Genomic DNA, 12954 nt, shown 5'->3' with positions numbered 1-12954 from the left:
ACCAAAGCTCACAAAAGAAACAAAATACAAATAGTCCTGTTTCTATCAAGGGAACTGACTTTGTAATGTAAAATCCTAAACAGAAAATTATCAGCCCAACTGATCTTTACCTCTGAATTCTTCTGGAAATTGGAGGAAGAGGTAACACCAGTCTTCTAAACCTCATCTAAAGACTAGAAAAAAGGGAAATCTTTCCAGCTCATTTTATGAGTACAGCATAATCCGGATACCAAATTTATCAAAATTTGATAAAGGAAAATTACAGGTGGATTTTGAGTTGAGAGGCAAAAATTTATTAAGTGGCACAAATATAATCAGAAAGCTTGTAAGTCTAATATTGTAAAATGGAGTAAAGCAAGATAGTAAAAAGAACGTATGTCAATAACAGTATTCCAGGAATGCACGGGTGGTTTAGTATTAGAAAATCTCTTAATGTAATTTATTAGAAAAACCATAAATCATGTCAATAGATAACAGCAAAGGATTTGATAAAGTTCAGCACCTATTCATGGTAAACAAGGCAAAATTCTCACAAAATAGGGGTAGAAGAGAAATTCGTTGTCTTTTAGTAAAGTGTATCTACAAAAACCTACAGTTAAAGCATTACACTTGAGGGGTGCCTGAGTGGCTTTAGTCGGTTAAGCGTCTGGCTCTTGATCTCGGCTCAGGTCATGATCTCCCGGTTCCTGAGATTGAGACCCGAATCTGGCTCTGTGCTTTATAGCACAGAGCCTGCTTGGGATTCTCTCTCTCCCTCGCTCTCTGCCCCTCCCCTGCTCATGCATGCTCACTCTCTAAACGTTCAAAAAAAAAAAAAAAAAAGCATTATAGTTGATTGGAGAATTTTAGAAATAATCTCTTGAAAGTCAGAACAAAGAGGATGCTCTGTGTTACCCCTCCTCTTCAGCATTGTATCAGAATTCTGAGCAGGTCATTTGAACTAGAACAAGGTGTAAATGGTTTAAAAATTGAAGAGAGGAAATCAAAATGTCCATGTTTACAGAACTTGTGATTGACTGCATATATAATTCAAGAAACTCTAAAATTAGAACTGTTAGGAAAGTTGAGTGAATTTTCCGGTTCTAAAGGTTGTATACAAAAACCAATACAGTTTGTACAGTAACAAAGTGCTTCAAAAATGTGACCTAGATGTTCTATCTACCTACCTACCTACCTACCTACCTACCTATCTATCTAGAAATATTGAGTATGCGTGAGCAGGGGAGGAGCAGAGAGAGAAAGGGAGAGAGAGAATTCCAAGCAGGCTCCGCACTATCAGTGCAGAGCCCAATGCCGGGCTCGATCTCACGACTTGAGATCATGACCTGAGCTGAAATCAAGAGTCAGACAGTTAACCAAAGGAGCCACCCAGGCGCTCCTAGAGATGCTATTTAAAATGGCAATAATCAGCAAAAGTACGTAAATGAAAGGTACTAAATGTGACATAATAAATGGAGAGAGGATACTATCTTGTGTTTATGGACAACTCTGTTCAGTGACTGAGTTGTTAATTTTGCTTTCGAATTAATCACTATGTTCAATGCAGTTCTTACCAGAATTGTAGCAGTTTTTTGGGGGAGACTTGGTAAAATACAGTTTGAACAACATGGATTTGAACTATGTAGCTGCACTTGGACGTTTTCAATAAGTACAGTAGTGCTTATCACTAAGTTTTTCAGGAGTCAAAATTTTGTTATAGATGGATTTTTGACCGTGGAAGGGGTCAACTTGTTCCACATTGTTCAAGGGTCAACTACGATCCCTGAAATTATATGGAGGAGTATTTTGCCCAGAGAGTTTTTGGAGAAAAGCAATGTGGACTTACCCTACCAGATAAAACTAGTTACAAAACATTAGTAATTAAGATGTGTTTCATTAATAATGGAATAAAAAAAATAGAGAAATGCAAAAGAAAATAGAGAGTACAGAAATTACTCACACATGGAAACACAAAGTATGACAGAAATAGTAGGTAAATTGTGCTGAGACTGAGAGCTTGGCTTATCTAAGTAGAAAAAGTAAAATTATATGATCCTTGCCCCACATACAAAGACAAATTCCACTTGTGTCAACAAGACTTGGATGTGAAAAGCTGACCTTTAAAACCACCAAAGAGAAATGAAAGCTAATATTTGTTACCAACTAGAGACAGGGATTTCTTACATTTTATGTCATACAATGTATAAACCACGAGTGCAAACATTAATAAATTTGACTACATTAAAATAAAAAATTTTCATGGTAAGATGAGAACAAGCCATAGACTACAAGATGGATTAGCATTTTTTAGGATTGGCATAATCAGAAAAACAAAGTATTCAGTAGAAAAATGGGCAAAGTAATAGAAAAACAGAATATAAAACCTGAACGACTAATAGGCATTTTAAAAAGATGTTCAACCTAGTGATTCATTAGGATCCTGCTGACTAAAATAACTGCAGTGTTTTGTCCTTGTCAGTTGGGCAGAAATTACAAGCCCTGTTAAGAACCGGAAAGGATATAGAGAAAGACGACTCTCCTAGTCCTCTTTGAGAGGACTGTATAAATGAGCAGACCGACTTTCGAGAGGAATCTGGCCTTTCACATTCCTCAAAAACTGCAGAAGTAAATAAATACTCTGCCTCCCAGCAATTCCGTTTTCTGGTTTGCGTCCTCAGAAAACCTTTTTCAGATTTTCACAAGAACGCACTTGAAAGAATGTTCATGGTAGCATCGTTTGTAGTGTTCAAAGATGGCAAACAGCTGATAACATCAGTGAGATACTGTGCAGCAGCCAGAACGAATGAAATAGAGCCACATGTATTGATAATAGTAAATCTCAAAAATCTGCATGGTAATCAGGTATCCAGTTCAGGCTGCCAGAGGTTAGAGAATAGGATCAGGGAGGAGGAGTTCAGAAGCAAAGATATTAACATTTGATAAAATGGTGAAGATACAGTGGTGTTCTTCATAGCTGGCTATTTAACTTCTGTGAACTTTGAAACGTGATGACAGAAATCTCTAACTGTACTCTCTGATACGGTAGCACTTGTAGTGTGGCTGGTGTGACCAAGGAATTGAATTTTTAGTTTTATTACAATATTTAAGTTTAACTTAAGGACCCACCTATGGCTAGTGCTACTGTGATGAACAGTACTGCTCTGTGCTTTTTAGTTAACAGGGACCCAAACCTGCATTTATTTTAAAAAAAGAGCTATTCAGTGACTTTGCAATTTTGCGTCCTAGCAAAATCTTGGCGATTTGTTTATGAAGTCAGGAAGTACTGAAAAATGGGTGGCTTAAAACAGGTGTTGGATAGATTATTTTTCTTTAAAAAATTTTCGTGATTCCTGACTTCGGATAATGAATGCTCAGGCAATAAAGGTAGAGTAAGGAATCTCTGGTTTCTGAGTTTCATAGAGTGAGATTTTGGATAGTTAAGGGTAAGGATCTATATCGTAACATTGTTTTTACTAGGGGAAAACCTGGAAATAGCCTAATTTCCATTAGTAGAAGAGTGGACCAAAAGAAATGTGGCCTATGGGTGCAGTACTCTTCAGTGCTTAGATGGAAGGAAGTAGAGGCGATATTCAGATACTTAACAAGTATGGTACCAAAACCAGCCAGTAAGAATGGGTGTCAACCATGGTCTTGCGTTGTCTGCTGTATGTTAGTTGCTGAACCCTCAGGAGGTCCTGGGGGAGTGGCTTGGTGTAACAGCTCTTACTAACTGCCATAGAAGTATTCATTTTAAAAAGTGATCGGCACTGTGGGAATTTGGCATATGTGGTAAGTATTAATGTTCTTAGATGCATCAACATAGGGGGCTTCCAAGAACCTACTGAATGAAAAAATAAGATGCAAATAAATACCTATGTGTGTTAGTGTCCTGGGCTGCAATCCTGCTGCAGTCTGGGTGGCTAAACACAACAGAAATTTATGGTCACAGTTCTGGTGATTAGAAGTTCAAAAGCAAGGTGTCAGCAGGGCCGTGTTTTCTCTGAAGGATCTAGGGGAGAGATCTTGCCTCTTCTTAGCTTCTGGTGGCCAGTCCACGCGTGTCCTTGGCATGCAGTTTCAGTGTGTCTGTTGTCTCGTGACCTTCCCTCCCGTGAATGTCTGTTTCTGTGTCTCTCCTTTTCTTATGGGGACACCGGCCATATTGAACTTAGGGTCTTTCCTAACCCAGTATAATCTCATTTTAGTTATATCTATAAAGACCCTGTTTTCAAATAAGGTCATATTCACAGGTTTGGGGTGACATGAATTTTGGAGAACGCTATTCAGTCTAAGACACAGTGATACTGTTTTTGTAAACTAGCAAATATACAAAGGAATCCTGGGTTTTAGGGGGAGTGTGTGCACACATAAAGCATTTGAAAGCGACTGGAAAGATACATACTAAACTCAAGATAGTAGTTGATTAGTGGTTGATAGTGGGGGAATAAAATGGGATTTATATATTTAAAAAATGAAATCTTAACAGTTAATGTCAATTGTGGGAGTATGGAGGTTAATTATTCTTGGTCTTTCTATACATATTTGATTTTTTTAAAGAGTTGATATTATATAATATGTTAATGTATACTACTCTAGCTTATAAACATTTTGAAGAGATATATTCAATAAAGCCAAATTTGTATAGGGGGGAAAAGCTCAGGAAAAGACCTAGGACAAGCAATTCTCTCAGGTACTTTTTGAGAAGGAAGACATTTTCAGATCCTTGAGGGGTTTCCTTCTGCATGTTATTTGAGTTAGTTTACCATGAAATGAGAAATATATATATTGCACAATCAGGATAGCAGTCTATGATTATTAAACTGTCTGTACGAGTATTGAATACGAGAGATGGGGAATTGTTTTTGTAAGAACCAGTTAAAGAAGTCAACAACTACAACTAGGTTACCAAGAAAATTTTCCGTATGTTACCCATTCTGCATTGATGTCCCATGGAAAGCTGTGTGAGCTTTGTAAGGAGTTATTTATAATTCTTCTTAAGCACTACCAGAATTTCTAAACAATGATCATTTTTCACAGGAAGAAAAGAAAGAAATTTACGTAAACACTAAATTGGATTTCTGATTTTTATAGTAACATTGTAAGTGTACTGTGTGGCTACTATTTAAATATTTGTAGAATGTTAAATGAAGAAGACTGCTTTTATTCCAAACACTCCTTCCATCCAGTTATATAACGCACACACACAGGCAGATGATAAGAACTAATGACCTCTGTTTCAAATAAGGATGCCTTAGGATAATTTATTTCTAAATCAAGGAGCCGAGAGAAGAGAAACTGAGCTGTACTCAAAAGTGTGACCTTTAAAAAGACAGAAGCTGCTGTCTCTAGTAAAGTTGCTTAATGAGTATCGTGTGTTATGTGTTAGTTCCCTTGCAGACTTAAGAGCACTGGTTCTAAAACTTTTTGGTCTTTACGCTTGAAAATAATTGAGGCCACCAAATAGCTTTTTTTCTGTGGGTTATAGTTTTGTACATCTATCTTATTAGAAATTAAAACTGAAATATTTTAAAAAATATTAGGTCATTTAGAAATACTGGTCATTATAATGAGCCCATTACATGTTAGCATCAATAATCCATTTTTATGAAAAATAACTGTTTTTCCCAAACAAAAATTTAGCAAGAAGAATGGCATTGTTTTATGTTTTTGCAAATCTTTTTAATGAATTGCCTTAACAGAAGACTGATAGATTCTCTCGTCTGCTTCTGTGTTAAACTTGTTTAACATGACTATCAGCCACGTTGTATAGTGTCTGGAAAACTCAACTACATACTCATGAGACAATGAGCGTGGAAACTAATGTCTTGGTGTTATCATGAAAATGGTTTTGACCTTGAGAATGCTCCAGAAATGTCTCCGGGACCCCCGGAGCATTCCGGGACCACGTTTTGAGAACTGCTCCATTAGAGAGTAAGTCAGAAGGACTGAGCACTTCACTGTTCCTTTATAAAGGTTCAACTGGTCTGTTTCTATCCCCCCCTTTTTCATTTCTAATAGTTTTTGGACTTTCTGAGGGGCAGATTCACCAGAGAAATACCTATTTTAATGATTTTTTTAATGTGTATTCATTTTTGAAAGAGAGAGACCGAGAGTGAGCAGGGGAGGGGTAGAGAGAGAGGGAGACCCAGAATCTGTAGCAGGCTCCAGGCTCTGAGCTATCAGCACAGAGCCGAAGCAGGGCTCGAACTCATTAACCATGGGATCATGACCTGAGCCAAAGTCGGATGCTTAATTCACTGAGCCACCCAGGCGCCCCTATTTTAACGATTCTTTAGAAGAACTGAAGTACAGCTGTATTATTTGGTCTCAATCACATTGTCCTGATTCCATGGATTATAATTGTGGTTTATTATTGCTTGAGTTTTGTTTGGTAGTCATTATTGTCCTTCTCTTGAAGTCACTTTGTGTTGTCACAGTGGAGAGGATGAGCAGCTAAGTAGTTACATGTGTGGTGGTTTGGGTTTTTCCCCAGAAATGATGCATGGGCGGCTCATGTTGATTCTTTGCATAATTGTAAGTCTTTATTTGTCTGTATACTTGTGTGGTGGTTTCTCTAGGTATAGAATTTTAGAATCATAATCCATTCCTCAAAAATTTATGGACATCGTTCTGTTGTTACGCAGATGGGTGGTGTTGAAGATGAGAAATCTAATGTTAGTTTGCTTGTCTTTCTTTTGCTGATAACCTGTTTCTTCTGTCTGGGAGCCAATAGGATTTTATTACATACTGTAAATTCAGAAGTCTTCCCAGAATAAATTTTGCTTTCTTTCAGTATTTCTGCTCGGAATGTTGAAAGTTTTTTTTTTTTCTTTTTCCTCAGAAAAATTTTCTCCTGTCACTAATTATTCTGTTCTCCTTCTAGTCTTGTACCCTTTGGAACTTCTATTAAGTAGATATTAGGTCTCCAGTTTGCTCTCATACTTTATTTTTGTCTTTTTGCCTTTTATTGCTGTTGTCTCAGAGAACTTTTTCAATTTTTTTCTTTCAAATCACCAACCTGCTGCACTGCCCAGTTTTGGCCTCTCTCTCTGACGCCATGTCACGTATCTACGGTGGAACCGCGCCATCTTGAGCTGGAAAACAGTTCTTGCTTTCTGAGGTGTGGCGGTGAGCGCCACCGTTGCCTGCTCTGAGGAGCCGGAGCAGGACGCGGCACGTCTCTTCCGGAGCTGGGCTTATCTGCGTTTCTTGGCCTTTCCTGAACACAAGTCTGAAGCTTTTCTGTGGTGGTTGGGACAGCTCTACTTTTCAAGAGACTCCTCAGTTTTCTTCTTTTCGCTTTCAAACTGCTGAGCTCTGATTGGGTTTTCTCTCTCGACTTGGTGCCATCGTCTTCCAAACATACCTCCTTTTCGTCTATTAACGATATCCTCTGTTTTCCAGATCTATTTTCTTTCCTTTTCTGTTTAAGAAGGAAGAAGTAAACACCTCAGCACTGCTTCACTACCTTGAACTGAAAGTCTCACAGTTCACTTTTATATACTGTCTAACTCACGTTCAGAGCAAAGTCAGGGCTTATCAGAAATTGGAGACATGGATAATCCCTCTTTTCCGGAAGCAATCCTGTTCACTTAAACTTCTCTTCCCCACTACAGATATTAAAAAATATCACTTGGTATTCAGAACGGGTTTTAACTGAAATTTCACTGGGGAGTCTCCTGATACTGGTCGTAATAAGAACCATCCAGTACAACATGACAAGGACAAGAGTAAGTATTCCGTGGCTATTTTTTTAAATTGTTATGCATATAGTACAATTAGGCCTGTAGTTTAAAGCGATCTCAATATTTCGAGTACTAACATTTTCGTGAAATATGGTCAGAAAATACAGATCTGCGCATAGTCGCTGAATTACATGATCCTGAAATAACATGTATAGTGTCTGTGTTTTAATATTTAATAGATTGCACAGAGATATTTTACATGAAACAAAAGGAGCAGTGGGCATATTTCGATAAAAAATGTTTACCTTTGCTGAACCAGTAAAACCAATTTTCCCTTTAAAAGCAGCCACAACAGGGGCACCTGGGTGGCTCAGTCGGTTGAGCGTCCGACTCTTGGTGTTGGCTCAAGTCATGATCTCACGGTTTCGTGAGTTCGATCCCCACGTCGGGCCCTGCACTAGCAGCTCGGAGCTTGCTTGGGGTTCTCTCTCTACCACCCCGCCTCCCGTCTCTGCCCCTCTCCCACTCAAACTGTCTCTGTCTCTCTCAAATAAATAAATGAAACTTAAAAAAATAAAAGCAACAACAGACTGTGTGAAGATACAAAGTGTGAGAGAATTATGAATTCAGATGGGAAAGAAAAGTAGAAAGAATACTTTCAAGAGTAAAAGGAAAACTTCAACTGGATTGTATTTGCAGTGCCTGGGAGCAAGTTTCAGTTCTGGTCTATAGAGAAGAAATATACGGAATTCAAAGCTCAGAGAAATGGTCAGGTTTACTGCACTGTGTTCAGTTATTTCCCTCAATGAGGCTAATGTAGATGCTTGTCCATAATCTTTTATGTGAAACTCTAGGAGCCAGGTATGGTTAAGAATGGAGAATTTTTTGATTTTAGAAAGCTAATTACAGTACTTACATTACAGTGCTGCAGTGTATGGAACCATTAGGTTCCTGTAATTAAACATTAGTATTTCTGCAGCGGAATAATTCAGTATCCGCCAAGAGAGGGATAACGAAGACCATAAGTAGCATCGTAATCTTTTGTACCAGTATGAAAAAACTTTGAATTTTTTTTTTTAATGTTTACTTATTTTTGAGAAGAGAGAGACCGAGCATGAGCGGGGGAGGAGAGAGGAAAAGGGAGACACAGGATCTGAAACAGGCTCCAGGCTCCGAGCTGTCAGCTCAGAGCCCGACGCGGGGCTCGAACTCATGGACCGCGAGAACACGACCTGAGCCGAAGTTGGATGCTCAACCGACTGAGCCACCCGGGCGCCCCAAGGCTTTGAATTTTCAATGCTTTATTAAGGATTTTAGAATTAGAGAAAAGGGATCGTGGACCCGAACTTTCTAGAATCAGTGACAGTTGAGTCGACATTTCCTTCTGGTTGACCTTGCTTCAGACGTAGAGACGACTCCATGTCTGTTTTCACCTTGCTATTTTCTCGCAGGACAAGTACCTTCACACCAACTGTCTGGCCGCCTTGGCAAACATGTCGGCACAATTTCGTTCCCTCCACCAGTACGCTGCCCAGAGGATCATCAGGTAAATATGAGCTTTACGAGAAATACTGAGGTGTGCCTTTTGGCTGACCCAGCGGAACGGGTACCATGGTGGTCCCTTTTTAATGTTATCCGCGAGGGATATCAAACTTTCCTGCCTAGTATTTATCACCTTCTTGTTTCGTTGAAAATACCTCGTCCTGCGCTGTCTTCCTACCCAACTTTTTGGTCAGAGTTAATTGTATTTACTTTTCTGTCTTTTTATAAAATTTAGTTGTACGCTTTGCATGTCAGCTTTTTACAGAGGAGCAGGTATATTTCTTAGTAACGCAGACCACAACCATATTTGCTGAGCATTTTGCAGAGCATCGCATTACGCTTTTAAGGGAGGGTAGCTGTGTTTGTTTTAGAGAATTCCTCCAGTAGCACTTTACTGTTGCATCACTTTCCTATTGACTGTTGTAACAGATGACCCCAAATTAATGTCTTAAAACAACACAGGTTTATTAATCTGTAGGTTAAAAGCTCAACACAGGTCTCACTAGGCTGCAATCAAGATGCTACCGGGTGGCGTTCCTCTCCAGCAGCTCTAGAGGAGGAAGTCTGTTTCCTTGGCTCTTGCAGCTGCTAGAAGCTGCCAGCCTTCCTTGGCTCGTGGCCCCTTCCTCCACTGTCCGCGCCAGCTGCATTAGGTTGTTGAGTCGTTCTTATGTCTCATCCCTCTGACCTCCTCCCTTTTCCACTCGGAGGATTCTTGTGATCGCCTTGGCCCTATCCGGGTAACCCAGGGTGACGTACCCATCTCAAGGTCCGTGGCTGAATCACAACTGCAGAGTGCCCTTGGCACATTCACAGGTTGGGGGATCGGCAGGTGGACATTTTGGGAGTGACCATTATTCTGCCTGCCACAACGTCACCAGAAGGTCCTTTCTGTCCTCTCTCCACCCTTTGCCAAAGACATTGTCTTTAAGGGCAGGAAAGCTAATTAACAAATGATGAATGGATTTTAAGTTTATTTATTTATTCTGAGAGAGATAGAGGGAGAACAGGAGGGGCAGAGAGAGAGAGAGGGAAAGAGAGAATCCCAAGCAAGTCTTGCCCTAATAGTGCAGGGCTCAAACTCATGAACCATGAGATCTTGACCAGAGCCGAAACCAAGAGTCAGATGCTTAACTGACTGAGCCACCCAGGTGTCCCTCATTTGCAGAGATTTTTAATATATGTGGGTACTTTTGGTCTTTGGGGTGGAATGCACAAGATTGTCCTCGAGGCTCTGAAGTAGAGCATTTGTTATGTAAGTCAGTGAAGTCAGATCGTTTCCTCTAGACCTTGCCTTTGGAGCAGTGCAATTCTAATGATTAGTTCTTGTGTTCCAGGCATTGGTGGTAACCACAAGTCCGTATCACTTTTAAACTCTGATCTTACTTTCCATCCATTGGTTGGAGACGCTTACTGAGCTGGCCTCATTTTTAATAGTCACTCAGCATTATATATTTATCCTCAGAATTTAGCAAGGATATTTCCAGTGACTCACTGGTTAGTTGAGGTCCGGTCCTAATACATTATATTGGCTTATTTGGGGGTTTGTACTTAGGTGGTTGTCTGTTTGACTGACCTTGTACTAACACTAACTTGATGACTTAAAGCTCACATAGCATCTCCTCATACCTCAGGTTCTTCCAGGTGTTCTGAAGATTCTTTAGCTTCTAAATAGTAATTTTTTGTTACTATGCTTTAGTTCAGCATGGCAGATTTAATGATGTCGTGCCGCTTTGAGGTCTGTTTGTGTGTGTGTGTATGTAGCTTCATAGTGGCTTGATGAAGGTTTCAGTACAAGATTCATTTTCCTTAATGGATACACCAACATTTGACCCGTTCAAAATGAAATTGGCAAGTGAACTGGTTCACATTTCGAGTTCTGATAACAGGTGTCAAGTGAGATGAAATAAACAGTTTCTAAGTAGAAGAGTTGGAAAAGCAGATAAAGCACTGTGCCCAGTTTTCTATCTATGATGAATAAAGCAGAAAAGTGATTGGATTTGGAGAAATAAGTTGTGAAGGTTCCTGCTTGTCCTTCAGTAGCTGAGATAAGATGAGGACCAGCGTATGTACAGCAGAATGTCTTAGAATGAGAGACAAATCCCTATGGTGAGGGTGACTGGTTGGTTCAGAGAATGGGAAAATTACATCTTACTGAGAAATCAGGCAAGGTGATTCGAGAGAGGTGGCTCTAGAGATCGGCCTGATAAGGAAAAGCACCAACCACAACAACACAGACCAAGAGGGGCTGTGATAAAGAGCATTATATTTAGAAAATAACCAGTCCCATTCAGATGGCATGTTGTGGACCTGTATAGGGATTATAGGAGGAAAGCCTGGAAGAACCAGCTGGGGCCGCCTTGGAGGGTGCTTAGGTCTTAGATGCATAGTTTGGAATAATGGAAGGAATTGAGAGAGGAGAAGGTCTGATCTTCAGTAACAAAAAAGAGACTGTGAATGAATGAGCTGTAAGTGGATTTTTTAAAAAAATAATTGAATAGAAGCTTCTGGAGTCTTCAGTTTCAGCAGATGATATTGGTATGCTTTGTTTGTCACACCGAGGGCCCTGGGCAGTTCTAACAAGTTCCCAGATGCTGCCAGCACTTCAGGTTCAAGGGCCACATGTGAGTCACCAGTATAGACCGGGACGTCGTCATCCAGGAGAGGAGTGAGCCCGTTAGAAATGTGAGTGTCAGCCCAGCTTTAGACCTGCTGAATCAAAGTCTTCATCCTAACAAGATCCCCAAAGATTTGTATGCACACTCACATTTGGAAAGCACTTTGAGCTTGGACCTGGAAATCAAAATTTATTCCTGTAGAAAACACTCACTTTCAGATGGAAATGGGGGCCAACTTTTTAATCTTGAGGAAACTCGTTTTTCGACTAAATGTTTGTGTTCGGGGTATGGAATTGTCAAGTATGATAAGGAATGCATAACAAAATACACAGATTTATTATAGCAGATCTATATATAATAGATACACAGATTTATTATAGCAGTACAACTCAAGATTCACCAGATGCTTCAGTAACTCCTTCAAGTGAGAAGTAATCAGTTTCATATACACATTTTCTAAATCCTGCTTTAGGAAGAGACCACACAGTATCTATCAGTTGCAAAACGTAGGAGAGCCAATATTTCATGCCATCTTCAACAAAATGCAAAATAGAGTAACATGTTACATTGCTGTGACGTAGGCTGTGAGTAAAGCTTTTAAAAGCCTTTTTAGCTGGACATAAGTGTAAGGAATGATTTCTTATGGTGTCTGTGCTGTTGTTTCATGTTTAATGACAGTGTATCTTCCACAAACTCTCTTGGTATTCTAGAAAAATCTCATAAGCATATATGATTTGAGTTTTGTTCAACTATAAAATCTTTTGAATATTCTATAAGCATGGGCATTTGATATGATCATTATTTGGGATTATACTTAGCTCAGTCAAAAACATTTATTTATTTTTAAAGTTTATTTATTTGAGAGAGCGAGAGAGAGCAAGAGAGAGAGAGCAGGAGAGGAGCAAAAAGAGAATCTCAAGCAGGCTCTGCACTGCCAGCACGAGCCCAACATGGGGCTCGAACTCACGAACCGTGAGATTATGACATGGTCATGACCACTCAATTAAAAACATTTATAAAGAGGGGGGCACCTGAGTAGCTTGGTCGGTTAAGCATCTTTGATTTGGGGTCAGGCCGTGATCTCATGATTTGAGTTTGAACCCTGTGTCGGGCTTGTGCTGGCAGTGCAG

The 12954-nt window shown here is 39.6% G+C and overlaps 1 protein-coding gene across 7 annotated transcripts in view; it reads left to right on the top strand.

The window, feature by feature from the left end:
* DYM (dymeclin) overlaps positions 1–12954 on the top strand; it is a 350029-nt gene that overhangs the window by 152375 nt on the left and 184700 nt on the right. For all 7 annotated transcript variants that reach the window (XM_042962563.1, XM_042962565.1, XM_042962564.1 and 4 more), the window contains 2 exons: positions 7596–7709; positions 9116–9210. In XM_042962563.1, coding sequence (XP_042818497.1) covers positions 7596–7709; positions 9116–9210 — 209 coding nt within the window. The remainder of the gene's footprint in view (positions 1–7595; positions 7710–9115; positions 9211–12954) is intronic.

This window comes from Panthera tigris, chromosome D3 (assembly GCF_018350195.1).
Source record: "Panthera tigris isolate Pti1 chromosome D3, P.tigris_Pti1_mat1.1, whole genome shotgun sequence".
Taxonomy (NCBI): domain Eukaryota; kingdom Metazoa; phylum Chordata; class Mammalia; order Carnivora; family Felidae; genus Panthera; species Panthera tigris.
This window is presented reverse-complemented; position numbering and strand designations above follow the sequence as displayed.